The sequence below is a fragment of the Penicillium waksmanii genome (assembly GCF_028829765.1).
Source record: "Penicillium waksmanii strain IBT 27052 chromosome Unknown utg000004l:1.0-5674109.0:1.0-5678898.0, whole genome shotgun sequence".
Lineage (NCBI taxonomy): Eukaryota > Fungi > Ascomycota > Eurotiomycetes > Eurotiales > Aspergillaceae > Penicillium > Penicillium waksmanii.
The window spans coordinates 489452-515833 of NW_026643251.1; the positions used below are offsets into that span (position 1 = coordinate 489452).

At 49.5% G+C, this 26382-nt stretch overlaps 7 protein-coding genes across 7 annotated transcripts; 5 read left to right on the forward strand and 2 right to left on the reverse strand.

Annotated features, from left to right (window-relative positions):
- Positions 1-2910: 2910 nt before the first annotated feature.
- N7481_003045 (hydrogen/calcium exchanger domain-containing protein) lies at positions 2911-5471 on the reverse strand (the record flags this gene model as incomplete). Its single annotated transcript, XM_057262264.1, has 11 exons — positions 2911-2920; positions 2996-3084; positions 3145-3212; positions 3281-3500; positions 3575-3918; positions 4013-4260; positions 4320-4361; positions 4431-4478; positions 4562-4625; positions 4687-5304; positions 5468-5471. 11 exons carry the CDS (start codon positions 5469-5471, stop codon positions 2911-2913), a joined length of 1755 nt encoding a protein of 584 aa, XP_057123925.1.
- A 5253-nt stretch (positions 5472-10724) lies between these two features.
- On the forward strand, positions 10725-12371 carry N7481_003046 (glycoside hydrolase family 72 protein; the record flags this gene model as incomplete). The annotated part of the gene is made up of 1 exon (XM_057262265.1): positions 10725-12371. One exon carries the CDS (start codon positions 10725-10727, stop codon positions 12369-12371), a length of 1647 nt encoding a protein of 548 aa, XP_057123926.1.
- Positions 12372-16600: 4229 nt separating this feature from the next.
- On the forward strand, positions 16601-18095 carry N7481_003047 (mannitol dehydrogenase family protein; the record flags this gene model as incomplete). The annotated part of the gene is made up of 2 exons (XM_057262266.1): positions 16601-17613; positions 17708-18095. 2 exons carry the CDS (start codon positions 16601-16603, stop codon positions 18093-18095), a joined length of 1401 nt encoding a protein of 466 aa, XP_057123927.1.
- Positions 18096-18982: 887 nt separating this feature from the next.
- Positions 18983-19405, forward strand: N7481_003048 (uncharacterized protein; the record flags this gene model as incomplete). The annotated part of the gene is made up of 1 exon (XM_057262267.1): positions 18983-19405. The coding sequence occupies one exon, from the start codon at positions 18983-18985 to the stop codon at positions 19403-19405; it is 423 nt and encodes a 140-aa protein (XP_057123928.1).
- A 303-nt stretch (positions 19406-19708) lies between these two features.
- N7481_003049 (uncharacterized protein) lies at positions 19709-20140 on the forward strand (the record flags this gene model as incomplete). Its single annotated transcript, XM_057262268.1, has 1 exon — positions 19709-20140. The coding sequence occupies one exon, from the start codon at positions 19709-19711 to the stop codon at positions 20138-20140; it is 432 nt and encodes a 143-aa protein (XP_057123929.1).
- A 1088-nt stretch (positions 20141-21228) lies between these two features.
- N7481_003050 (uncharacterized protein) lies at positions 21229-22596 on the forward strand (the record flags this gene model as incomplete). The annotated part of the gene is made up of 2 exons (XM_057262269.1): positions 21229-21632; positions 21732-22596. The coding sequence occupies 2 exons, from the start codon at positions 21229-21231 to the stop codon at positions 22594-22596; spliced, it is 1269 nt and encodes a 422-aa protein (XP_057123930.1).
- Positions 22597-23218: 622 nt separating this feature from the next.
- On the reverse strand, positions 23219-25368 carry rfeD (uncharacterized protein; the record flags this gene model as incomplete). Its single annotated transcript, XM_057262270.1, has 8 exons — positions 23219-23734; positions 23868-23906; positions 23973-24068; positions 24095-24391; positions 24461-24612; positions 24685-24892; positions 25112-25214; positions 25346-25368. The coding sequence occupies 8 exons, from the start codon at positions 25366-25368 to the stop codon at positions 23219-23221; spliced, it is 1434 nt and encodes a 477-aa protein (XP_057123931.1).
- Positions 25369-26382: the final 1014 nt, after the last annotated feature.

A 26382-nucleotide genomic window follows, 5' to 3' on the forward strand; every position in this document is an offset into this window, starting at 1 on the left:
AGTCGGGGAAAATAGTAAAATGAAAAAAAGGCAATCCTGTTCAATACATGCTTGAAAGATAAATAAAAAAAATAAAAAATACGATCGCCTGCTGAACACAAAGACCCGACGACCCCTGGACCTGACTTCAGCTCGTCTCCCAATCTCAATCTCGCACTCCGTTTTCCGATCGATCCAATCCTCTCCCCCAATGAACGATGACCCATTATGTATGTCCACCCTTGCGCCTTGTCATAGTACATACACATATAGAGGCAAGGTATTCCAGGTTCTGGGAAACATGTTCAAGTTCATCATAGTTCTCCACTCCATCCCTTCCTTCCTTCATCAATCACTGGCACTCCATATCCCCATTCCCATTCCCTTCCTTTCCCTCGGCTTTTCACCCGATCAAACGGGCATCCCGTGCCGCGCTCCGGACTACCGAATCGGTCGGCGCAAATTGGCCCGAATAGGAACTATTTTGAGCTCCTCCCAAAGCCAACGCCTCCACGTCGTAGCCTATGTGAATTGAATTTTTCCGTCCCGTCAAGTTTCCCCGTTTCTCCCCCGACCCGTAAATTGAAATGATGTGCGTACGAGTGCTCGTACTTTGTCCATACTCGTAGTTTAACCGATCGGATCGTCCCCGAGCAGAACAGAGCAGAGCCAAACAGACCTGACCCAGAACGAAACCAAACCAGCCCGCAATGAGCCAAGCAAAGGAAGCCGCGCCAAGCCTTCCTTTCCCACTCTAGTCTTACTTTCATATCCGCGCTCACTCGGCTTGATGTCCTTGTTCAGTTGGAGGTTGGAGTTTAAATTCGGATTTGGCTTTCTTTGCCTCTGGGATTTAGATTTGGGTTTAAGTTGAGTTGGGCTGGGTTGGATTTGGGGTCTGGGGTTGGACTACACCCCGCCTTCCTGCTTCGTCTGGTCTACGAGAGGTAGCAGAACCCCCCTGTTCAAATCAGAGGGAGTTATGAACAAACGCAGTAGGTACGGGGTAGATGGAGGGCGAGAGAGAACTTTGAGAGAGGTACTCCGTACTCCGTACCCTTCCCCCGAATCCTCATTCTCACAAACACCCTAGAAAAAGCACCCTAAAAACCTTTGGAATGGGGACAAAAGCTATCCATCCCACGATAAATTCAAAAACTGGACCCTGTAACCCCCATGCTCATGCTCATGCTCATGCTCACCCCCATCATTCATGACCAGGTTGTGTATCCATTATGTTCAAAACGGGCAATATTCGCTCGGAATCAAGATTCCACCCCACATCGGTTCGGGTAAAAGAAAGAATGAAATTTTTTTGCGTGGGATCCCGACCGAGCCGATTTCTGCCCGATGGTTTTTTGGGACCCGTGACACCCCGAGTGAGCCGTGTCCCCTCCGCCCCGTGGGGGTTATGTGTAATGGGAATAGGGGGGGTTGGAGGTGGAAGTCTGGTTCTGCTGTGATTCTGCTTGTGGTGCTGTGCCTGATTCTGAGTTCCTGGTTTTTGCTTTCTTTTTTTTCGTTCCTGATCTTGGCTGGGTTGGGGATGATATCATACATTGGAATCATCATACAGGGTAACAGGTGAGGTCACAATACAGCGACTAGTTAAACTAAGCGTGTATGTACAAGTAGCTAGTACTAGATTGATCGGTAGATTCGATTCCGATTGCTAGGGGAGTTGTATGTGTAGCTAGTATGTACGATAGTATGCCGCTCACCATCCGGCGAAAGCAAACCCAAACACAAACGCAGAATTAGGAGTACCTGAGACCATGGGAACAACTTCAAGTTGAAAGCAAACAAAGCCACAAACAATTCAAGCACATACTATATCCGTAAATATCATTAGTTAGGGTAATTTCCCTCCGACCTTCCGGGTCCTTACATAGTACGTATGTGTACCAACAAAGCAAGAGACCCCGATCGATCTACATAGAGGGCTATCCATTCATCTTCCACCAACTTGAACATTCTTCTAGAAGCCCGGTTATTTAATCAATGTACTCCGTACTTAATCGCGGTCCAATCTAACGCCTCCAGTTCGAATACTCGTACAAACCAATCCCAAACCAATCGTGCCGCCGGTAAATGCCTTAATGCGGTTCCGCCGGCCCGGTTACCGTCTTAGGCATGGCTTGGTTCTGTTCTCAATGGGCAGGTGGCAGGTGGCAGGCAGTGTTGATTTCGCTTGCGAGGGTAATTCTGCCGCGAGGCTGGGGCTCACCCTCACTCTCACTAGGGCTTAGGCCTGCTGTCCTGTTCGGAATCAGGCCCGGTCCTGCCGTCAAAGGTACTAACTACTCGTAGCTAGTACGTGCATTCTTTGGAGCTAGTACGTACGTATGGAGGTACTTCGGCCTTATTTATCCCGGCTGTTTTTGTTTAGGCTATTCTGCTTGGCTTCATCCGGCCCGGACTTGTGGCAGTGGCGGTTGGGGTTGGGGTGCAGGGAGGGGTTACATGCAGGAGGGAACCTTGTTTACCACAAGTAGGTACTAGTAGTGGGCCGTGTCGGTGATTTGATTTGGACTAAGCTGGGCTAAGAGTATGGGGTAAGTGAGATTAGATTTGTGCACTGGCAGTATGCAGCATGGATTAGGTATCTAATGCCGAGGATAGGGGGTTGCTCGCCCGGGCGTTGATCGATTTGTTGAAGCTTGGGCGGAAAACTGGCTACTCGTGCTCAAGTATCATTGGGCGGGTGCACATGTACATGCAAGGATAGGATAGGATAGATATATGGATGGTATGGTACGTGAGAAAGGGTACCCAGATTAGAGATTTGGTATTTTCAAAGATGTCGCCCCAAGAAGTGAAGTAAGGTAAAGTAAGACACAGTACAAAATAAGTAGAGCAGATAGAGAATGAACCGCCCAGTTTAGAGATTACCTAGAGATAAATGTCATGTCCAATGGCTCGCGGAGCGCATCAGAAGAACCTGGGAAGATTAGCATATGCGCATATAATTTGGAATGGAAGGGTCGGTGTGCCCCGGCGAGCGCGTATGACGTACCAAGCAGCAAGGGCGATAATTAGGTACATCATCATAAGCAAGATACCCTCAAGCCAGTGAGATTTGCCGTCTCCGATAAGGTAGTTGACCTTGTATATTAGTCAGAATTGCACAACTCGTCCTGCGTTTGTAAGGAGGGAGGGGCGTACCAAGAGGACAGCGACGAAGAGTATAATGACCTGGAAACCATCGAAACCAAGGGTCATGTCTTCGACACCTGAGATCATTGTGAGTTAGTTCTCCTTATTTCTATCCGGGGGGGGGGGGTTCTTTTGAATAACATACCAATAATCCATCCAAGAACAACAATAAGCGGCAGAACAAGCAGTGCAATCTGCATACTAGATCCTACAGCAACACCAATGGCCAGATCCATCTTATCCTTGCAAGCAACAGTCACAGCCGTAGCATGCTCCGCCGCATTACCAACAATAGGTAGGAGAATCAATCCGACAAAAGTATCGCTGATGCCGCCGTTCTTGGTCAGGCCATCGATGGAGTCAACCTAGCACAATAGAGCATTAGTATTAAATCGTTGTCGGCCATCCCATCTGACACAGCAGACACAGGAGAACTCACCATGAACTCAGCACAAACAGCAACAAGCGCAGTCGACAGGAAAAGAGTTAACAACGCGGTGAAAACAGTCAACTGAGGCTGCTCAGGCTCATCATCCGGTATCTGTAGTTCCATGTTCTGCGCATTCTCGCCGCCGATCTGCTTCGCGGCTGCGTCGCCGATCTTCGCCAGTCCGCGCGACAGGTCGCCTTCAGAGGGCTTGCGGCGGCGTTTCTCGACTTTCTTGCTTGGTTCGTTGTACATGGCGGCGTGGGACTTCAGTTGGAAGAAGAGGTAGCAGCCGTAGGTGATTAGGAGGAGGACACTGGTTCCTCGGGAGAGAGGAGCGACTTTGTCTTTGTTGCCTGGTTGGGTTGGATTGGACTGATTAGTTGTGTTGTTCGGATTTGCAGGGATAAGAGAGGGGAGATGGGTAATGGGTGCAAAGACAGGACATACCTTCAGACCACGATTTGAATGCAGTTGGAATGATCAGACTGCTAACAGCGAGGGCGAGCAGACTGGCTGCGGTTTGCGCGACGACAACGTTGAAGTGCTGCTCCATGCGATTGATTCCGCCGAAGAAGAAACACATTCCCATGACGAGGAGCAGATTCGATAGCATACTGCCGATCAGAGAGGTTTGGACGATGATAACTTCTCTCTTGACCAGGGCAATGATGGCGACGATTAGTTCAACGGCGTTACTGTAAATTTTGGCATTAGAGGATTATCCGAATGGACTGAGCTGTGACGCAAGACTTACCCGAATGAAGCATTTAGCAATCCACCGATTGTTTCACCAGTCCTACGGTGCGTGGTTAGTATGATCTACACCATCTTGTGCTTGTATTCGATTCTGAGATGATGAACATACCGCATCGCAATCTCTTCTGTCGCATAGCTCAGCATGGCTGCAAGAGGACTGTATCACCGGTCATTAGCATGCATTTTTCTTTCTTCTTCCTTTCTCGTGTCCACGATGAGCGGGCTCGAACTCGAACTCACATAATAGCAATAAAGTTGACAACGAAAATGGCAATGGGATTAGCATCCACGCAATAAAGCGCAACTAAAACAGTAAAAAGTCAGCATACTCGATCTCAGGGCAAAACAAGAAGGGAAAAACCTACTTCCAGCCGGCGCCGCAAAAATAAGAACATTGATCCAAGAATTGAGGATAGTCGCGCGCAGCTGCGACGCAACCGTAAAAGTCGGCCCATCAGCCTCAACATCCTCTCCATCCTTGAACTCTTCGGCATCCCCTTGAGTCTTCTGGCGCCTAAACTTGCCCAAAAACCTCGATCTTGGTTTTACTGCCCCAGCACCGACACCACTCTCCTCCTCGAGATCCAACCCCCGCGACGAAGAAACATTAATTGGATCCTGGCTTCGCATAGATGGTTCGGGTCCTTGCTCGGGGGTTGAGAATTGATGCTGGTGATCATTTGCGCCGGCTGCGGTTGCAGCATGTTGGAACGATGAAGGACTCACGCCACTTCCTGCGGATTCGGGAGGGAATGTGTCCGAGTGCTCGGGGCCGGTGAGGCCGTTGTTCATTTCTGCGCGGCGGCGTTGGTCTTCGAATGTGCTTAAATCGCCCATGCTTCTGGACGCACCGCGTTGCTCTTCCAGTTGGATCGAGTGGGTGCGGCGTGGGCGACGGCGGAATTTCTTGAAAGGGTTGTGCGAGGATGGTTCGCCATCTTGGTCATACCAGGCTAGATTGCGGGCTTGTCGGCGGTAGATATCTGGAGTATTGTTAGTTTGGTAGAGTCTTTCGTCGATGGGGAGATAGAGTCTCTCTCTCTCTCTCTCTCTCTCTCTCTCTCTCTCTCTCTCTCTCTCTCTCTCTCTCTGGTTGTTTTGATATAGGGCTTGCATCTGCATCTGTCTCGGCATTTGTGAACTTACGCATTTTGAAAGTAGTGGTGAAGATTGAATGATCTTGATGGTTTGGTAGATTCTGAGAGCGTGGTTGATTAGTCTTGGTTCCTTGTAGACGATGAGGCTTGGTATGCGACACGGTTGGGCGTTCATTCAGTTCAGTTCAAGCCCAGGCGGAGCCTGAGTATAAGGAAGAGTTGAATGGACACGAGGCTGAGCCAATATTAGGCGGCCACGACCAGTACCAGTACCAGTACCAGACCGAATCAACGTGGGCTCCAACGAAATCACTTACGCGTTTGGGGAAATGGGTTCAACCTAACAAAGCCATACACAGCTGGGTTGGTGGAGAGGGTACGGAGTCTCAGCGTGGCTCAGCTGCCGCCACAGTTCGATTCTTAGAAAGCAGGAACTAAAAGAATTCGGAGGGGGCAGAGTTCAAAGGAAATCGAATTCTTCTTCTTGTTATTTCTTTTGCTTGACTTGGGCGCAGAGAGAAAAAAAAGACAGAAGTGGAGTTTCGCAGCAGGCCAAGCAAGGGGAGGGTGCGAGAAGGAGTGCGAAAGTCAACAAAGACAAGCGAGTGACTGCAGAATGAATGTGGGCGAGTGGGAAAAAAGAGTGGCAAAAAAGAAAGAAAGAGAATTCAATGAGAGCGAAAAAGGAGAGGATAGTCAAGGAGCGTGCAAGATTGCAGGACGAAAGAGTTAGAGTCGGTGGAAGTGGAATTCAATTATTCGCGAGGTAACACAGCCACAATCATCCAGGGGCGATCGGAGTGCTGTGGGGGAAAAGAAGCTTGGCATGGAACAAGTTGGTTTCGCGAGATTTTGGCTTAGTTTTGCATATAGTAGTAGTAGGAGGAGGGTGGAAGACCTTAATTAACTGGTCTGAATGCGAATAGTCCTGATTGTGTAGATGCTGGCAGGTTTTGCAGACTTCCTCTGCTCTGACGTTGGTGGACGAGGATGCGTTGGCAGGTCGGAAAGAAAAAGCCAAGCCAAGCCTGAAAGAACATGGCGAAACATGTCTTTACCAAGGAACTTTAACAATTCCAAGAATCCCAAGACGGGCAATGAATGCTTCGATGAAGCTTGCCATCTAGTTTGTCTTGGCACCATTCAACGTCAAAACTCTGACATCAGATCGCTCTCTGTTTGGAGCAAACGGTGCGATGGCGGCTGCGACTGTGCTCTGATCGATGGTGACGATGATGACGATACAATAATTGTGGCACACGGCGGTCCCCGATTGCACCACACTGATTGGTGATGGAAAGATGGCCCTTCATTTCGTGGCCCACTCTTTCAGCGAATCCAAGGCCGTGCACTGTCCCCCCTGGAACTCTGCCACAGGTGGAATCGCTGGAAACTCGCAAAATCCGTGAAATTGCGCGCCACATGTGGAATCACGTGAAAGTATTCACTTGCTGTTTGCTGTGCTGCATGCTGAAATGCACAGTAGCGATGCCAGAATGAAGCATAGGTGGGCTGTTCAACCTTGGAAGTTGATGTCAATATATTCCAAGGTTGTCAGAGGCACCCAGTCCTGAGTCCATTGGGGTAGTGGAGGCTTCTATCGGTCGCGATACGAGTACGTCGGTGGCTGTTCTTTTCGACGATCACGATCGCTGGGGAAAACCAGACAGACATGTGCTGGACTAGACTGGACTGGACTGGGCAGGTTCTGTTCTCAGCCACAGCTGTCACTGTCGGTGAAGGGCCGTTGCAGGTCTGGATGCCCTGGGGTGAAAATCAGCGGTGTCAGCAACTGCATTGCTGTGTTGGTTAGTGCCCATCGGAGCCTGAAAGAGCTTAAACAATCTGTTGAAAGGGCCTGTGAAGCTGCTCTGCTGAATAGGGTGGGGAGATGGTCGTAGGGCTGAGAATTTGTCAAGGAATAAAACTGGGTGCCTCAGCCATCTTTATTCTGGTGGTGCCCGGGGCTGGCCCTAGGAATCTTTTGGTTGTGTTGTTATTGTTGCTGCCTACAGCGGAGACGAAACAATGTTTAAGCTTGGTCTTTGCAATGCCTTGTTTTTTAAAGCTCTCCTTAGAACAGTCGATTATTCTTGGCGTTGATTCTAATTGATTCTTAGCTCTAGCCCCCACAACCTTACACACATAGTTTAAATTCATCCTGGTTTGAGGTTCTGACTTTGCGATCGTAGGTTGTGAAAAGAGGCAACCAAGCAGTCAGGCGAACCCCCCCCCCCCCCATAGCAGCAGCTGCCATGGAGGGTCTAGTAGAATCTCTTTTTCAGGAGTGTTAGCCTAAGAACCTTTTTAGAAACTGCATTTTTCTTGCATTGTTAGTAGGTTCGTCTTTTCCCAGGGTTCATGCAAGTCCTCTGCCTTCGAACTTGGAATCTAGGACCTCTGCTTTTGGAACACGTACCTAGGTAGACAACCTTCAAGGTACTCTGGCAAAATTCATACTACTATATAGTAGTGCCCGTGTGCTCTCTTCCCTGGTGGTAATATATATATTCACGAATAACATGATAAACCTTCAACTTCCAAGGTTCAAGTTGAAGTTCAACCTTGCCCAGGTGGAAGGTTCAATTTTACGCGACTGATATATCTCTTCCAAGGCTCCCGAGGTCAACTTCTGGGCTTCAAGTTCAAGTTCCAACTCCAGGGCTCCATGAACCTTGGAAGGCCGGCGGGGTTCAAGTTGAAATCGACTTTGGGACCTTACACACCCGACAACAAGCGCAACTTGAATCTTTCCAAGCTGACCTAAATCGAGTTATAAACAAAGCAAATAATATCTTTTCTTTTATATTTATTAAACCACAAGCCCACCTGGGTAGTAGAGTTCATAAGACGAACTATGCTAGCCGAGCACCTACACTACTACTACTACTACTACTACTACTCTTCCATATAGTAGCCCCTGTCTGATAAGATCCATCGAACGAGTGTTCTACCGGACCTCATGACTTGCTACTACTAGTTAGTGGCCATTCAAGCTATCAATGATGTTCTACAGAAAAATAAATAGATAATAATAGCGTTGTCTTCTTTACTAGCAACTTGAGGTCCCGAGGTCATTCGGCTTTCGCAACACCAGGACAGCATCACTTGAAGAACCTGAAGACTAGTATCCATTTCAAACCCTCAGTTTCCACCTGCTAGCATCCATTGATTGAACCTGAAGCGAACAATCTGAAATATATCCTTCGATGTGCTCATCTGAGTCGGATTATGCCCAGGTGGTTTCTTGACTTGAATCTGACATTGGCATGAGGTTGACTATTAGCGACTGAAGATGTGAGATGGATGATTTCTCGTTATGTCTACCTCGTAAGTAGTAGGTGCCGGTTCTGCCACATGGAATGTCTGCTGTTGTCCGTATACTGATCGAACTAATGGTGGCTGGCAAACTCCATAGGAGATATCATTCTATAGTACTCCGTAGTTGAACCATGCTGGCACCACTGGCAGACCAATTGAGTGAAATGGACCTCTGAACACGCCAGGTTCGCCCCCAGGACCAAAAGAAACACAGGGGCCACGATACCATCGCCCCGATCCTGACGATCGAAATCAAAACAGAACAACCCTTGCAAGGCGAAACTACGTCACTTCTGACAGATCAGCCCCGAAAACGGATCGCAAGGCAGCACCATTCCCACGCTAAAAAGCTTGGTCGATAGCAAATGGAGTCAATGGAGCCCTCATTCGTGGCTATCGAACCATATTCGAAGGAGCGGGCCTGTGTGTTTAAGCACGCGGTGTCGAATTATTTAGATGGGATGTTTTGTGATTTTTTGACTGGCCCGTTTGACCCGCGATCGTCAGGGGTGAAGCGGCCACACCCCCAGTTATATTTTGCTTCTTGGACCACGCATGCTGTGTCGCCTTGCGCAATCTCATTCCCGTAGACATCATCTTAATGATCAACCCCCTACGGAGTATGGAGTACATTGTTCTTTTGCGCCCAGCCTTCTTTTCTCCCGGGGAAGCGGGAGATGCGGGACCAGCCCACAAGGGACTCCACATTGACTTGCGTGTCTGTGATTTTGCGGGCTTTTTCCTTCTCAGGGCTTTCGAAGGGTCCAAGCTATGGGCAAAAAAAAGTGTCTGCCTAGGAAAGTTAGGTTAGATGCAGGGACTCAGGGACTCTGGAGCATTCGAAAGTTTGGACCGCGGGAAATGCCATCTGAAATACTGCGCGAGTACTCCGTACTCCGTACTGAAAGTGGGCGGGGACGTGCGACCGAGACAAGCTCTGCAAGCCTTCCAGACTTTGCTGGGCAGTCTTGTCTCGTCGAGATTAACTAGAGCACGGACACTATCCCAGGAGGAGAATGTGAGATTATTTCGCGCTAGGGTGCGAGCGAGTGTGACCTTGAGTCAGGATGGTGCCGGGGTCTGGTCTCTCCTTTTAATAGGATTCTTTGTGAGCTGGCCCAGCTTGTAGATACATAGTCATCAGGTATGCGAACGAAAATAACGCTCCGAACCATTCTTGGTGGATTCCAGTCGGCATCATACGCGCAGCGATCGACCTTGGCGAGACAAGCATCAACAACCCATGCATGGGAGCAGGGGCAGAGAAGGCCCGATTGGGTATGGCATGGTGCGTGACCGGGTCTAGTGGCATTCCCGATAACAGTGCAGCTCCTTTTCGAAGGAAGCAAAACCAGGCGAAGTGGCCAACCAGCGTCGACAATGATGGGCGGGTTCTTTCGACCCCAGCCATTCAGGGTTCTTCTATCTCCACCATTGCCCTGTTGAAAGACCCTGAATGGTCCCTGGCGCTATCGAAGTGGAGATTGACGTGGAGCCATTGTGTCTCAAGGGTATTGAAATGATTGGATGAAAGAAACCAGGGACCTGGGTGGAGGCCCACAATAGTCAGAGGGAAAGGATCAATATCAGTGTGGAGCATGCATGAGAAGTACCCACGTTACGGAGACAGGGCCGGGAGTCTGACAAGCCTTTTTTATTGGAATTTGTTGCAAAGTGATTTGCGGTGCACCCACCGACACAGCCCACATGATGATGCGTCCAGAAGGTGATGTAAGTGTAGGAGAATTGTGAATGGTGAATGAGTGGAGGTGGAGAAGAAAGAGAAGAAGAAGGGAAGTTGTGGATTTGCCTGAAGGGTCGTGGTGGTCGTGGTGGTCCTTCCCTTCCGCTCCCTTCCACCTCCATTCCCTTTTTTTACTCTTCTTCTCCCTCTTCCCCCTCAGAATTTCTCTCGACTCTCGTTGTTTTTCAGTCATTCTTTTTTCAGTCTTCCTCGACACTCGCTTCGAGCTTGACAATACATAATGAAGTATTCCATTCTCGCTGGCTTGTCCCTTGTGGGCGCTGCCCTGGCCAAAAGCTCTATCCCCTCCATTGAGGTCAAGGGCAAGAAGTTCTTCTATTCCAACAATGGCACTGAGTTCTCCATTCGTGGTGTTGCCTACCAGGCCAATTACGATGGTACTTCCAAGTCTGGTAGCAGCGATAGCTACGTCGATCCCCTCGTCGATGCCGCCACTTGCGAACGTGATATCCCATACCTGCTCTCGCTCCGTACCAACGTCGTTCGTACTTACGCCATCAACCCGAACCAGTCTCACGATGACTGCATGAATGCCCTCGCCGACGCTGGAATCTACGTTATCAGTGATTTGTCCTCTCCCGATGAGTCCATCGTCTCATCCGACCCTTCCTGGAACGCCGAGTTGTTCACCCGTTACTCTCAGGTCGTGGACACCCTCGCTCCCTACCCCAACGTCATTGGTTTCTTCGCCGGTAACGAGGTTGCGGATGCGGTCAACAACACTGCGTCCATGGCTTACGTCAAGGCTGCTGTCCGTGACTTGAAGACTTACATCAAGGACAAGAACTACCGTTCTTCCCTGGCTGTCGGTTACGCTACTGATGACAACCAGTACGTCCGCGAGGCGATCTCCAACTACCTGGTTTGCGACAAGGCCGAGGATTCCATTGACTTCTTCGGTTACAACATCTACGAGTTCTGCGGTGATTCCTCTTACGCCAGCTCCGGATACAAGGAGCGCACCGAGGAGTTTGCTGATTACCCCGTCCCCGCCTTCTTCTCCGAATACGGCTGCGTTCAGGGTACCAAGCCCCGTCCATTCGACGATGTTCCTATCCTGTACGGTGACAAGATGAACGATGTCTGGAGCGGTGGTATCGTCTACATGTACTTCGAGGTTGGCAACCACTACGGTCTCGTCTCCACCTCGGGCAGCTCCGTCTCCAAGAAGCAGGACTTCGACAACCTCTCCTCGCAAATGCAAAAGGTCACCGCCACTGGTGTCAACAGCGCCGACTATAAGGTCACCACCACCGTTGGCCGCTCTTGCCCTACCACCGGCTCCGACTGGATGGCCAACAGCAAGCTTCCTCCCTCGCCCAACTCTGACCTGTGCGAGTGCATGTACGACTCCCTCGAGTGCATGCCTGTGGATGGCCTTTCCGATAAGAAGATCAAGGAAGTCTACGACTACCTTTACGGTCTGAAGGCTAAGGGCAAGATCGATGCCGTCAGCGGTGTTTACTCTAACGGTACCGAGGGTGTGTACGGCGCTTACTCTATGTGTAACGCTAAGCAGCGTGTCGCCTGGGCCATGGACCGCTACGCCAAGAAGAACGGTGGTGCCTCCGCCTGTGGCTTCCAAGGCAAGGGTACCTCCAAGGCCGCCACGTCTGCATCCGGCTCCTGCGTTACCCAGATGAGCTCCATTGGTGCCGCTGGTTCCAACACCATCAACGCCGGTCTGGCTGCCTCCAGCGGTGCTGCCGATGGTGGTTCTAACGGCGGCGGCGGCGGTTCCTCTGCCACCTCTTCCGGTATTGCCGCTGGCATGAACCAGCCCCAGGCTGTGCACGTCGGTGCTTGGCAGCTCGGTGCTTACACCCTCGCTGCTATCGGCACTGGTCTTTTCATGATCATGCTTTAAGCCTGGGGTTTTTTAAACTCTATTATTTCTTGTTATTTTTTAGCCTTCCTGGCGCCCCTTTTTTCAAATGTGTGATATTGAGCCGATCACTTGGCGCCCTCTGTACCCATGAAAGTATTTTAGATTTGTTCATACATAATTTTTCCTTTGGTTGATCCAATTCTGCATCCCTTCTCATGAACGATGTAAGGCCAGTAAAGTACTATTTCCGCAGCCAAAGGCTCAAAGTTTTTACTAGAGTGTAATTCCAGCCATCTACTAGGGAGTATATCTTTGTAAGGTTGTTCACAACTGTTTTGGTTGGTCACTAACTACCTTTTGTTCAAGATGTTTGCTACTGAAGATCTTGGCGTTTGCCTCCGTTCTGTCGTCATCCATCGCGCACTTTTTAACTGTCTTCCAAGGTTACTATTCCACTTCTATATCCTAACTGTTTGCTGGATGGAAACAATTATAGTATACTACTGCTTTACTAGTAATATACTGCTCCCGTTTGCAAACTTATAGGTGCTATCTAACGGGCGTTTTGAAAGTGGAAGTGCCTGTGCTGAGTCTCCTAGCGGATATATCCCATTTGCACGAATGAAGTTCTCAATTTGAACCATCCATTGAGCCCTTTGTACCCACCAACTGTGTCAGCCATCTATACAGTCTAACCTATACTCCGGGGCTATCTCCGAATATTCAGTTCAACTCACTACGCTTCCTTCTTACTTCCCTCTTATTTCCCAACAAGTACCCTACCCCACACCCAGATAGTGAGACCTCTTGTGTACCTCTAACTTGGAGAAGCTCTAAACATAAAGTTCTAACGGTTATTCATCTTTACAGCATTTCTCTACCCCTACTCCGACCACGCTTATACTCCAAGTCTATCTAAACTGTATTGACATTCGCCCCAAATATCCCTAACCCCGATTTGGGGTATTCAATGTGTTCGACTCCCCTCACCAGCTTGCGCACAATCTTCTTAGCCGATTAAACTAATATTATATCTAGGCTTGATGTACTTTATAGAGCTGGTCCTCCTTACGGAGGCAATGCTGACTTTAAAGGGCAAACGAAACTTCTTTATTTGGAAGGAATCCCTCCAGATTGCCCTTGATGCTTATGACCCAGAGTACTGGGAGGTTATTACTGGTCAATGCCAACTGATTATCATAGCACCTATCCACTGTAGTATAGCTGAACTATAGCTAGGTGCTGCTCTACGCTATTTCCTAATCTCTAATATAACTTACTATATCGTCAAGCTTTACTCAGAATGTAAACTTGCTATAACCATAACCTGTAGACGTTCAATATTCCTATTGGTCAACTCCTAACTCAATCTTAGGTTAGTTACTCTACGTACTGGTATAAAAATATGCCGAGTTATTAATTAGCTTATTATTCAAAGTATTCAGCCTCCCTTGCTAGCTTGTGTATAATCTCTTTGACTAAAAACACCAACGAAAGTATCTTGGCTTTTGTTGAGGTAGGGCAAGGTAAGGCCGAGATCATGGGAGACCATGGGCGTTGAGGTTATTATGACATTGCTGTTAAATGATTGGAATCTATTCGTACTGTCAATAACCTCCATGACTTGCATAGCTAGGGAAAATGCTTAATTGCCCACTCGGATGCCAAAGACTCCGCCCGATGCACGGACGAAGTTCGTTCGAGAAGGATGTGGGCCAATGGTGTGCAAGTAGATCTGCAAGTATCTTGCCTGTTCCTCGGTCCGTGCTTCTTCCAAGGTTATTATGGTTGATTCCAGCGAAGACCAAATGTGCGGCCAGGAAGGTTGTTCTCGGGCCACGAATAGTATTAATCTAACGCAAGGAACTGCATACCTAATGTAATAACCAAGAGAACCTGCCCATAGGCAATATTCGACTGGCATCACTATAAAACACTTACGGCCATATGACTATTGAATTGCAGGAGTGACAGTTTAGGAATTGTATTTATCCAAATTCTTCTGCAAAGCCGGATATGGCGTAACATACTACAGACATGGAAGATAATATTGGAATCTTACCTGAAGTCTGATTTTGGTCCAAGTGGTTGGGATTGATCTAAACAGAGCCATCTTTTTGCAGACTAGCTATTCTCAAACATGGAATTACAAAAGATCCGCTGAAATAACATCTCTTTGGACTTTTCCATTGGAACTGGTGTTGATATGGCCTCGGTTCACCTCTCGGGAATACATTCGGATCGTACGTTTAGTATTACTCAGATGAGGCAAGCCAGGTGCCCCCTAATTTAATTGCTCCCGAGGTCAGCAGGAGCTCAGCCACCACTCCACTCTGTACGCACCACGCAATCCGAGATGACCGGATTATATTTGTCAAAAGTTCAAAAAACGCACGAGTTCAAGAATTCCCCCTGAGTCAGAAAGAAGTTGTCTCACATGACGCTTACGCGGTTGTTGTTGGGCTTGCCGACACAAGCGATGTTTTGGACCACCAAACCATTTGAAATTGACCCCTGAGCCCCTGAGCGCAGCCACATACTGTCAGCTTCATTCCGCCCTTTCACACCGATCCCAAAGAAAAGATGCATCGCCCTTTTCATCCGGTGGTGGAGGCTTACCCAGGAGGTCAAATGACCAAGCCCCTGGGATATGGAATATTGTGGAACAAAAGAAATCCATTGACCGAAAGAAGCAACACGGTACAGGATTTCGTACTTGAAGTATATCGATTTGATGACTGGAAAGCGGCAATCGCGCTCATTTCATAACTCATTAGGCTTATCTGGAAGACGATTCGAAGCCGAGGTATACTAACCTGATCTATACTTTAGTGGGGAGTTTGCAATATCAGATGGTCATCGAGCTGTTCCTCTTTAGATCACCAACAATCATGGGAGGACGTCTACCGCGACACCCATTGGAAGACCTTTCTCAATAGAGATCCAACGAATTCTAGGTCCTGTCTATTCTTTCAAAAGCCGCGGAGGTCTAGGATGACGAGCATAAATTTACGGACTCGGATATTGCGGGGAAGACTTTGACCCTGGCTCGGTGGAAGAGAATAGTATGACGCCCCTATGAGAGCCTTTCTCTCATATGATCAATGAAGTGGAAAAAAGCACAATTTTGTTTGGTGCGGCTGTAGACCGGGGTCCTTCCGAGGACAGACGACAGTGCTAACATGGGGATGAAAGCGACGCATGCAATTTCGAATAAGCTCAAGCATACTAGTCTGAGTTTTTTTTTCTGTCGAAGATGACGAACAACGCACTACCCCACTGAACTTTCTTGACCCCAATTGCTAATGTGTTTATTCAATCATTGGATGTCAATAAAGAACACGTAGATATGACAGTTCTCGCGGGCGGGGTTTTCCTATCGCGGTTGCCACGCAGGGTCTGATGGGCTCAGACGTGGAGGTCATACTGTGGATTTTCATCCACCCCGGTGTATCCGCTGTATCCACAGTAGCTTCGGAATTACCATGAAAGGAATGTTCTTTGATCGGCATCGAATAGCCGACCGATGGACACTGAAATGACAGATTTAAACAGGGGTCTTTTCGCCTTCCAGGACAAAAACAAGAACTCCTGGAAGGGTAGTTTGTTATCCTAGCGCTTGGTCATGGGGGTCATGGGGTTCAATATTGAATAGTCTAGCCCGGTCTTGTAGTGTGGCGTAATCGGCCTCGTTCTTCCGGCATCAAGAGCTACTCAGTACGTATGTGGATGCGGGATCTCCGGGATCTCCGTTATAGGTTAGATCGGGCCGATCAACCTCCAACTCGCCCCCGTCTTTGCCTTTGCCTTTGCCCCTCCATTGCAAGAAATTTTCTTAGCGCTCAGATTCATACAGGGATCTAGAACTAAAAGAGAACCTTTCAATCGCAGATGACCAGAATTTCTTTTGCCGCTAACATGCATATTTCAAGTTCTCGCTTGCATCCAGTTGAAGTATGTACTGTAGACCTTGAATCCGGAACCGGGATCCCTTCCCCCCCCCCTGCCGACTAATATTAGAATTTTAGAAATTTCCGCGTGACGCGACAGATCCGCCTGATCCACAATCGTGCGGGTTTCATTGGTTTCTACCCCGTGGTCCCCCCCACATCTCCGATTTTGCCCAAAGCCGGCGAGTGGCGGTGACTTTTTTGTAGTAGGGCTGCTTGCGTTTGCTATTAAATAATAGCTACCCATCCCAATTTTTTTATCTCTTTCATCATCCGTTCTCCTTCTCATTCACCTCAATCCCTCCCAATCATCTCACAATGGGTGCCGTGAAGCTCAACTCCAAGAACCTGGCCCAAATCAAGGCCGCCAACCCCTCCATTGAGATCCCCACATTCAAGCGCGGTGATGCTGTCAAGGAGGGAATCGTCCACGTCGGCGTGGGTGGTTTCCACCGTGCCCATTTGGCTGTCTACATCAACCAGTTGATGGAGCACCATGGCTTGACTGACTACGCAATTTGCGGTGTTGGCTTGCAACCGTTCGATGCTGGCATGCGCGATGCCCTCAACTCCCAGGACTGCCTCTACACCGTCGAGGAGCGTTCCGCGACTGGCAGTGTCGCCAAGGTCATGGGTGGCATTAACTCATACCTCTTTGCTCCTGATGACCGTGAGGCTGTTATTGCGAAGATGGCTCACCCCGATACCCACATTGTCTCTCTTACCATCACTGAGAGCGGCTACTTCTACAACGAAAACACACATCAATTGCAGGTCGAGAACCCCGATATCCAACATGATCTTGATACCAAAAACCTCCCCATCACCACCTTCGGTTTCCTTCACCACGCCATGGCCCGCCGTCGCGAGCAAGGCCTGAACCCATTCACTGTTATGTCTTGCGACAACATGCAGGGTAACGGTGCTATTACTCGCAACATGCTTACCTCCTTCTCCCGCATTATCGATCCTTCCCTTGCAGACTGGATCAACACCAAGGGCCACTTCCCCAATGCCATGGTCGACCGTATTACTCCCTCCACAGCCCCCGCCGATAAGGTTTCCCTCGCCGAGCAGTTCGGCATTGATGATGCCTGGCCTATTGTCACCGAGCCCTTCATGCAGTGGGTTATCGAAGATCACTTCTGTGACGGTCGCCCTCCCTTCGAGAAGGTCGGAGTTCAGATTGTCAAGAACGTTCAAAATGTCGAGGAGTTCGAGAAGCACAAGCTCCGTTTGCTCAACGGTAGCCACGCCATTATTGCCTACGGTGGCCAATTAGCAGGATACAAATATGTCCACGAAGTGATGGAGAACCCCCTGTTCGCCAAGTTCGTTTGGAATCAGATGCAGCAAGAAGTGAAGCACACACTCCCCGACATCGAGGGTCACGACGTCAACAAATACTGCGAGACCCTCATTGAGCGCTTCGCCAACCCCCCCGATCCGCGATCAGCTTCCCCGCATCTGTGGTGGTGGTACCGGCAAGATTCCCCAGTTCATTATGCCCACTATCGCCGAGGCTATCTGGGTGACCGGTCCCTTCCGTCGTCTGTGTTTCACCGCCGCCACCTGGTTCCACTACATCCACGGTGTCGATGACAATGGCAACAAGTTCGAGGTTCAGGATGCTATGCTCGATGAGCTCCGCGTTCTTGCTAAGCCTGGTGACCCCAATGGTGTGCTCAGCATCAAGAGCCTGTTCGGTGACGATCTGCGTGGCGACAAGCGCTTCGTGGAGACTCTGACCATCGCCTTGGAGGACATCGCGCGCGATGGCGTCATCAAATCTCTCCCCAAGTATATCGACTAAGTCAATAGGCTTCGGACTGTGGATTTGACGAACATTACTTGTGTGTTTGATAGCGATCGCGTTTTTTTCTAATACTTTTTTTTGAGCATGTGCCGCGAAGGCTTTTACTTTTACCCAAAAGGCAGGAAGGATATGGATAGAAAAAAGTGTGGACTGCGATAGATTTAATAGGAGCATCGACTCATCAGATGAAAGTCGATGCTGTGATGAATGAACGTTAGCTGGACTCGGAAGTTCAATTCGAGAAAGGGATTTTCCCACCAGTGTACTTTAGCTCTGAAGTTTGATTCCAAATGCATTTCATAATAAGCCAAATGGCTGAATGAACAATCCTTGCGCCCTATGCACAACTTTATAAATAATAGAGACAGCCATGTTTGCAAAGAATCATACGTTGAATCTCTCAACCAGCCGCGGACCTTCGGGAAGTTTGTCCGCAAGGCTCGCCCGAACACACGCTTCGTCTTCGTCCCATTTCCGAGCCGACCTTGGAAGCCGGACTTTCTTTCCTCTGCCAAATACCACTCAGTGGATCTTTAGCTGACTGGTATTTTGACAGAGATCAGTGGAATAAGTTTTTTGAACTTTTTTTTTTTTCAAAATAGCTCATCTGGCTGTCGTCAATTAGCCCGTTCTTTTTTTACACTTAGTAAATAGTATGCCCTGGCAGCAAGTCGAATCGCCCGAGCTCAGTTTGCGTATCTTATGATGGTGTCAATCAAAACAGATTATAGATCAATGCGAAAATTTCCATACTATGAGTGCAATGGAGCTTTTTTGATAGATTCGTCTTCAACCGGCTCTGGGCAGCCATCAAACGCGAAATTGTCCAAATCCTCCCCGAAGGCGTCAGCGACCCCAGCGAAATCGATCTACTCTGGGAACACATGTTCAAAACCGGACCGTTGCTCTGCCAGCTCATGGATCAGGTTGGTCTTGACACGGTCCCCTTTATCGAGGAGACCTATGCAAACGAGCGCGGCTTGGATAGCAACGGAATTGACTGGCTACGGAAAGAATACATCGACCAAGGTAGACTGGGACGAAAGAGTGAGAAAGGCGACCTATACCCACCACTCACGCGGACCGCAACACATAAGACGACACCATCGAATCCACAATCTGCGGCTAAGGATATCTATGTCTTGGACGTGGGCCTCAGCTCCAACTCAAGGGACGTGTCTCAAGTTCATCACAATGGAAAGATATTGCTTTGGAACCTGGCAACGCAGAGATTGACTCCTGTTATGGTTGAGCAAAATCTGCCCGATGGAATCGACGTCTCTCTCAGCACACAACGAATCTTCTAGACAAATATGGGCCGTAGCACTGCCGCTAAAGATGGAATTGTCTGGTCGGCGAATCTCGATGGAAGCGATATTAGCTGCCTTATACCACAGGGAAAAGTGCATACGCCGAAGCAGATCGCAGCGCTTGACGCTCGGCAGGAGGTATACTTCTGTGACCGGGAGGGCACTAGCGTGCACCGTTGTAAATTCGACGGAAGCAACCACGAGATCCTCGTGCAGCGGCACGTGGGCAAAGACGCGTCGCTGCTTGAGCAGATGCGGTAGTAGTGTGTTGGCATTGCGATCGACTATGAAAACGCCGTGATGTATTGGACACAAAAGGGTCCCAGCAAGGCTGGCCGGGGCCGAATTTTTCGCGCTGGACTTGACATTCCACCTGGAGAGACGGCAGAGAATCGCTCAGATATCCAAATGATGTGGGAAGATTTACCAGAACCTGTCGATATTGAGATCGATAGTGAGACGCAGACTCTATACTGGACGGGCTGGGGCGAACACCCCCTGGGCTGTGCGCTGTATTGTTCTTACGTGGGAGGAGAGAATATTGATTTTCTCCAGAAAGTGATTGTGGCGCGGCATTTCCCTGAGCCGGTTGGGTTGAAGCTGGATAAAGTGCATGACATTGTGTACGTTGCGGATCTGGGTGGCAGCTTGTATTCGGTTTCGTTGGATGCTGGGTTGAAGGTTGACTTGATTCGCAATAATGGATGCTACACAGGGATCACCTTGGTTTGAGCATTAGACTGTATATAAAAGCATTTATCCGGTGGTATATTGAATAGATTCTAGTTCAAGTTGTGATTGAGCTTTATGATTCAGGGCCTGCTGGCTACCACCGTATGACCTATCTCCTGATAGAAAAAGAAAACACCTCTAAGGGTTGAGATGTTTCAGCATTGGCGTTTTGCAAGGCTATGGGTGTTAAAAGCGACGTATGACAGTGAGACTGGTGAGTATTTATTTTTAGGGTCATATTCTGCAGGGCTGTACTTGATTCCTGCATGATCCCCACAACAGCGCTTCCAACCACTTCCAATCATGAGAATGAGGCTTAATGGCTGATGGGTGGTAGGGCAAAGTGAAAGAATGCTTTCCATCTGCCTAAACGCCTCTCATTCACCGACGTACCTCCCAAAGTAGCAACACCATACTCTGTACACCGCCACCAAATTACTTCTCCAGATGCAGGTATAATCAGCGTTTTACCCCCGACCAATTAGCCAAACGAAAGCAAGCTAGACTGCACAGACTCAAATCAAATTAAAAGAAGGGTGATCGACAGTAGCACTGCACTGCGCTGTACTCTGGACACATCAGATAAATGTCACGGTCTCCAAGGTATCATCGCCAGCTTAAACTCCAACCCCACAATATCCCCGGAAGAAACATCTTCTTTACGTCTAGCATCTGCCGACTCTGCCGATACTGACGAAGACCTAACCCATTGAAGAGACATCTCCAGTCGATCCCACCAACCCCTCAACCCAACCCCCACGCCAAAATACAACGCTGCCAAAACAAGTCCCCCAATCCCCCCCTTGACTCCCACCCAACCCCCCCCTTCATTGTCCCCACCGGCTCCACTGCAATGCCAAACAACAAGCAAGACCACCTGTCGATCCATTCCAATTCCCCCGGCACGCGCTCCATACATTATGCGCGATGTTCCTTCTTCCGAGGGCTGTTGTTGATCATCCCACTCGCGTGTCGCGTATATCATACATCCATTTCCCCAGAACTCCCAATTGAACCCAGTTGATAATACCTATCATATCCTATACTCACCCTGTTCACACAAGGAGTAACATCTCCAACCACCCAACATGCGTTTAACAACCCTCCTCCCACTCCTCTCAATATCCCTCCCCATAACAGGCACCGCTGCAAAACCAACAGCACTACCATCTCGCCTCTGGGCAACGCACTACAACGGCAATGTCTATACACTCGCCCTGGACAAGACCACCAACAATCTCTCAATAACAGACACGCAAAAGACATGCGGAAAGATGCCAAGCTGGCTGACCTTCGACACTGAGTCTCGAATCGTCTACTGCTCCGACGAAGACGGTACCGCTGACCCTTCGACGCACGGCTCTCTCACAGCATACCACCCAGACCGAGATGGTAAACTACATCAGATTTCTTCCGTCGAGACGGTCGGTGGTGGTGTTGATAGTGTTATTTATGAGGCGGGCAAGGAGAAGTTCATTGCTATTGCGCATTAGTATGTTTCCCTTTCCCTTTCCCCCTACCCTTGATATCAAAGAGTATAGCTATAGCCACAAACAAGCATCGAAACAAAACAAAACTAACAACCCCCCAGCGAAGGCTCAGCCGTGAGCACCTTCAAACTCCCCCTAACCCCATCAAGCAAGGCATCGCAAGAATTCCACTTCAAGCTCACGCACCCCGGCGCCGTCGCCCAACAAGACTCACCACACCCACACAGCGTCTTCCTCGACCCAACAGGCTCATTCATCGTAAGCCCAGATCTAGGCGCCGACCTTCTCCGAATCTATAGCATATCCTCAACAACCGGCAAACTCGACACCTGCCCACCAGTAAACGTAACATTCGGCAGCGGTCCTCGCCACGGTCTATTCTGGACCGATGGAACGGACAATAACCGCACCACCAACGACGGCAGCGGCGTCAGCCACCAGCGAGAAATGGCCGCCGTCGGCAAAACAATGATGTACCTCGTTAACGAAATCGGTGGCACGATGATGGTTTTCGACGTCTCGTATGCGCGGAGTGGATGTCTGGATCTCCAGCGCACACAGACATTAGTGCCCTACCCAGCGGCCGGACAAAAGGACCACAAACTGCCCACCGGCGCGACGCCGGCTGAAATTCGACTGGTCGGAGATAAATTCTACGTGTCTGTTCGGAGTGATCAAGGTTTTGCGCCGAGTGATTCGATGGTCACGCTTGATCGGTCTGCGAAGAATGGGGATGTGAGGGTGTCCGGGAAGAGTGATGCTTGGGGGAAAGTTCCGCGGACTTTTGCGGTTAATCGGGCTGGGGATCTTGTTGCGATTGGGAATCAGGCATCTGCCAATGTGGCGATTGTGCGTCGGGATCGGGTTTCGGGGGAGCTTGGGGAGAAGGTTGCTGTTTTGCAGGTTGGGGAGCCTGGGAAGGTTGGACAGGCAGAGGGGTTGAGTAGTGTTATTTGGGAGGAGTAGGGTGGATAAACTTGTAAAGAAGGTGAGGTCAAGGAGAGGTCAAGGATAGGTTGAATGAATGTAAATTGAATGTCATTGCGAAGATGGTGCGACTATCGCGGATCGGTTGTTGTCCATGTCTGCGACCATCCTCTTTCTATAAACGATATAACCAAATAACCAAATGTAACTCATTGCAGTGCAGTACAAGCTTGCATTTCGTATGAGGCATGTAAGTCAGGAATCAGCGCATAAGTCATGGTCCAGAAAGCATATACACGAAAAAGAAAGAAGAAAAGAACAAGAAGAAAAAACCCAGCCGTCCAGGATGCCACCAGGGGAAAAAACCAAAAATAACCAATGAACAATGAATCAATGAACCAAAATAAAAGACCAAGACCAAAAAAGACCAGCTTTTTTTTGTGGTTTTTGTTCGGTAACCTGCACCGATGATAAATTATAAACTGCGTGGCGTGAGAGAAATTGTACTGTGGACGCCGAGGCTGTGGCGATCTTGCCATATTGCAACGTGAATGGTGAATATAAAGTGAAGAGGGAAGAAAAAAGAACGTGTATCAGGCGTGAGTCATAAAATCCGTAGGCCCTCTTGAGCGTGAGGCGTCTGCTGACATGGTGCATCGTATCATTTAATGTCTAGCTGGAAAGCTTTCCACTGCCCACCTACTGTCCGACATCGCGGGCATCCCCGGGCAGCACTCGGAGTCGGATAGCTCGTTGGACCAGGCGGCATGTTGTTGAGTGGGCCATTTCCTGGACTTCGGAAGGAGGTGGGTGGACTTGTGATGAACATGCCAACGCACTCGCGGCAGACTCCACAGATACAATTTGTACAGGCGAAGCATTCATTCAGCGCCCAAGGGCGTTTGCACTGGGCGCAATAAATTTGGATTTCTTTACTGCGGAAAGAGGCTGGCGTTGGGTTGGAAAAGCGGTGGTGCTGGCGTTGAGAAACTGGCGGAATGAGATTCAAGACTGGGCTTGAATCAGAATTGACGGAGTGGGCTGGACCTGATGCGGATGACGGGAAGTTTTTTCCAGATGCTGTGGACATCGAATCAAGTGAAGATTCGATGGATGGGAATGGTTCAAGGTCACTATCTCGGCCGCGGTGGCCTTCAAATGGTGGCGGGGTAAGTGACTTGTGCAAAGGCGATGCAGCATAAGAATGAGGCGGGAATTGTCGGTGCGAGCTCAGTGGGGGGGAGTCCGGGTCCCGATTGGAAAGCTGGGGGTAGTGAAGACCGATTCTTGGCTCCAGGTGCTGATGTCACATTGGCAAGAAGTGGAGCGATCGTAGGCGATCGACCGGCCTGGGGGAGACGAGTTTAGAATCTAGAGCCAGGCAATGTTGCTAACGGGGATGAGAAAAAGCTTACCTCGGAGTATCTCTCATCATCAGCCTCGGTCGCAGAAGTCGCCGCTTCAATCAAATCCTCCCAGCGTTTGCCCTGGGCCCAAGCGGCCGTTTGAGGCTCTGCCGAAAGAGCTTTGCGATCACCTGAGACTTGGTCGCCGAGGGAATTCCTTCGACCGAGGTCGTTCGTGCTTGGGTTTTCGTGCCGATTGTGAGATCGAGGTTTTGCGCGACCGGGAAAACTTGTCTTTTCGCTGAATTGGAGGAAGCGTGGATGAGCGACCAGGGGGGGGAATGGTTGAGAATGGACGGAAGAAGTTCCCGTGGGCGGGGCGCCGTGAATGGTGGGAGGGACTCCTGCTTGAAGTGGTCGCGCAGCGATGGGAGTTCAATAGAGGAGCGCATCGGGCCTGGATGGAGTTCGGTATCGGAGTGGGTATCCTAAGGAGGGGGAAAAAAGCGCGGGGTCAATATCTTGAGCTGTCGGGAAGGGGGAAAAGCGGGACGAACCATGTCTGTATCCCAGTCAGAAGCTAGGCGATGATGGTGTAATTGAGCGAGAGCGACAGCAGCGGTGGCAGCAGCGGGGTGAGGTTCATCTAGAGCTCGAGGAGTGGCCGGGGAACTGGCGTCGGCGACGTAGATGTCCCTATCCGCCACATCTGTGGGTAGCCGTCAGCGATTGTCGCGGGGTAAGAAGCGTTCAGCCACCAGAGCACAAAGGGGAAACCAACCTTGAAATTGACCGTGACCGTGACCATGACCGTGGTGACCATGTCGACGACGAGGTGGAGCAGGTTCAGGTGGTGATAGTTGAGTCCGTTGTTCCGGCGGGGTGTTGACCATCAGAAGGAAGCTCTCTTCGGTAGCCGGGAGCTTCGGGATGTAGTGGTTCGGATGCGCACGTCGGATATGCTCCTGCATGGAGCGATAGCGCTTTTCCTGTGGGGCAGCATATGGTCAGATTGCGATCAAAGCTGAACTTCGAGGGATCGAAAAGTCATATAGAACGGCACATCTGTGAGAAGGAGCCCTCGATAGAATAGAGGAATACTCTCTCTGTGGGTGGGGCGCCCGGAGGAGGAGAGGGGCGAACAGAGAGACAGCTGTGCTAGCTGTGGGTGCTGGTGAACTGATAGCTCAGGTAGGTGGGATACTCACTCCGAGACATCTCTTGCGACAATTGGAGCCATCGTTGTTCTTCAAGGGACACACCACTTCATTGTTGGCATCAGTGACCGAGAAGGAGCTGGTCAGCGAGCTTCTGGGGGGGCATGGTGAGAGGGCGAAGGCGAAGGCGAGGTCGAAGATGGAGGGTGGGATGGGGGGGGAAGAGAGTGGAAAAAAGACAAGGAAGATCAGAACAGGCACTCTCGACCAGGTTACGAAACGAACTGAAGGCCGGGATTGGCATGCATGCTCTGGTGGGGAGGAGAAGAAGAAAGGAAGAAGAGAAGAACAGCGTAGTAGAGGAAAGTAGGAAAGTAGAGAGGAGAGAGAGTCAGTACTGAGAGTGCGCTGGGGGTATCCAGTCAGTGTAAGTGTATTACCGGTATCCCCGAATTTGGTCGGGAAAAAGGAAAGAAAAAAAACTGATCCTCTTGACTTTCTACTGTTCATTTTATTACATTTTAGTTTTAGTTTTAGTTTGATTTGAACTACTTGTGGGCACTGTGCCTCAGCTGAGGCGCCGTGTCCGGGATAACTTCGTACGATATGCAGGGCATCAGCTGGTCGACCTGAGCTGGGCGCCCCTGGTGGAAGGGTACTGTAAGTATATACAGTAAGTACCAGACTCGGTACTGGGTACTGTAGTATTTCCACCGGCAAATCCAGTGCAAAGCTGGCCATGGTCACGGTCGCCCTAGAATATCAGAATATACTAGTAGCAAAAAGCAGCTTGAATGTAGTTGCATTGCAGTGGAACTTGAAGCTGGAAACCACCAGAGTTATCGATAGGCGCCGTTGGAAGCAGATAGGCGCTATCAGCGGCCCCTCTAAAGCTCTCCGAAGCTCTCCCCAGCTCCGGGTCAAAAAGCTCAAAAGATTCCAGAAGCTGTGGCAAATGGTCTTACCGTACTAGTATATTACCATTTATTACATACCATACAGGCATACGGGGCGCACATGAGAACCATGGCTAGTCATAGCTATAATTATAGCTATGCTTTTACCTAAAGTACTCGTAGCTATAACTGTAGTAATAACTCCTAGTATAGTTATCACTTGCCACCTGCTGCACAGGCAGAATGTACGATCGGAGCAAAGAAAGCATTGAAGTCAATGGCATTCAAGGACTCGGAGCGGACAAGCTCGGAGTGGCACCGGCCGAGGCTTCCGTTAGCACAGCAGTACTCCGTGCAGCCGACCTAGTTACATTCTAGTAGTCCTTATGCTCGCAGTAATATCGACAGACTAGATAAGTATATATA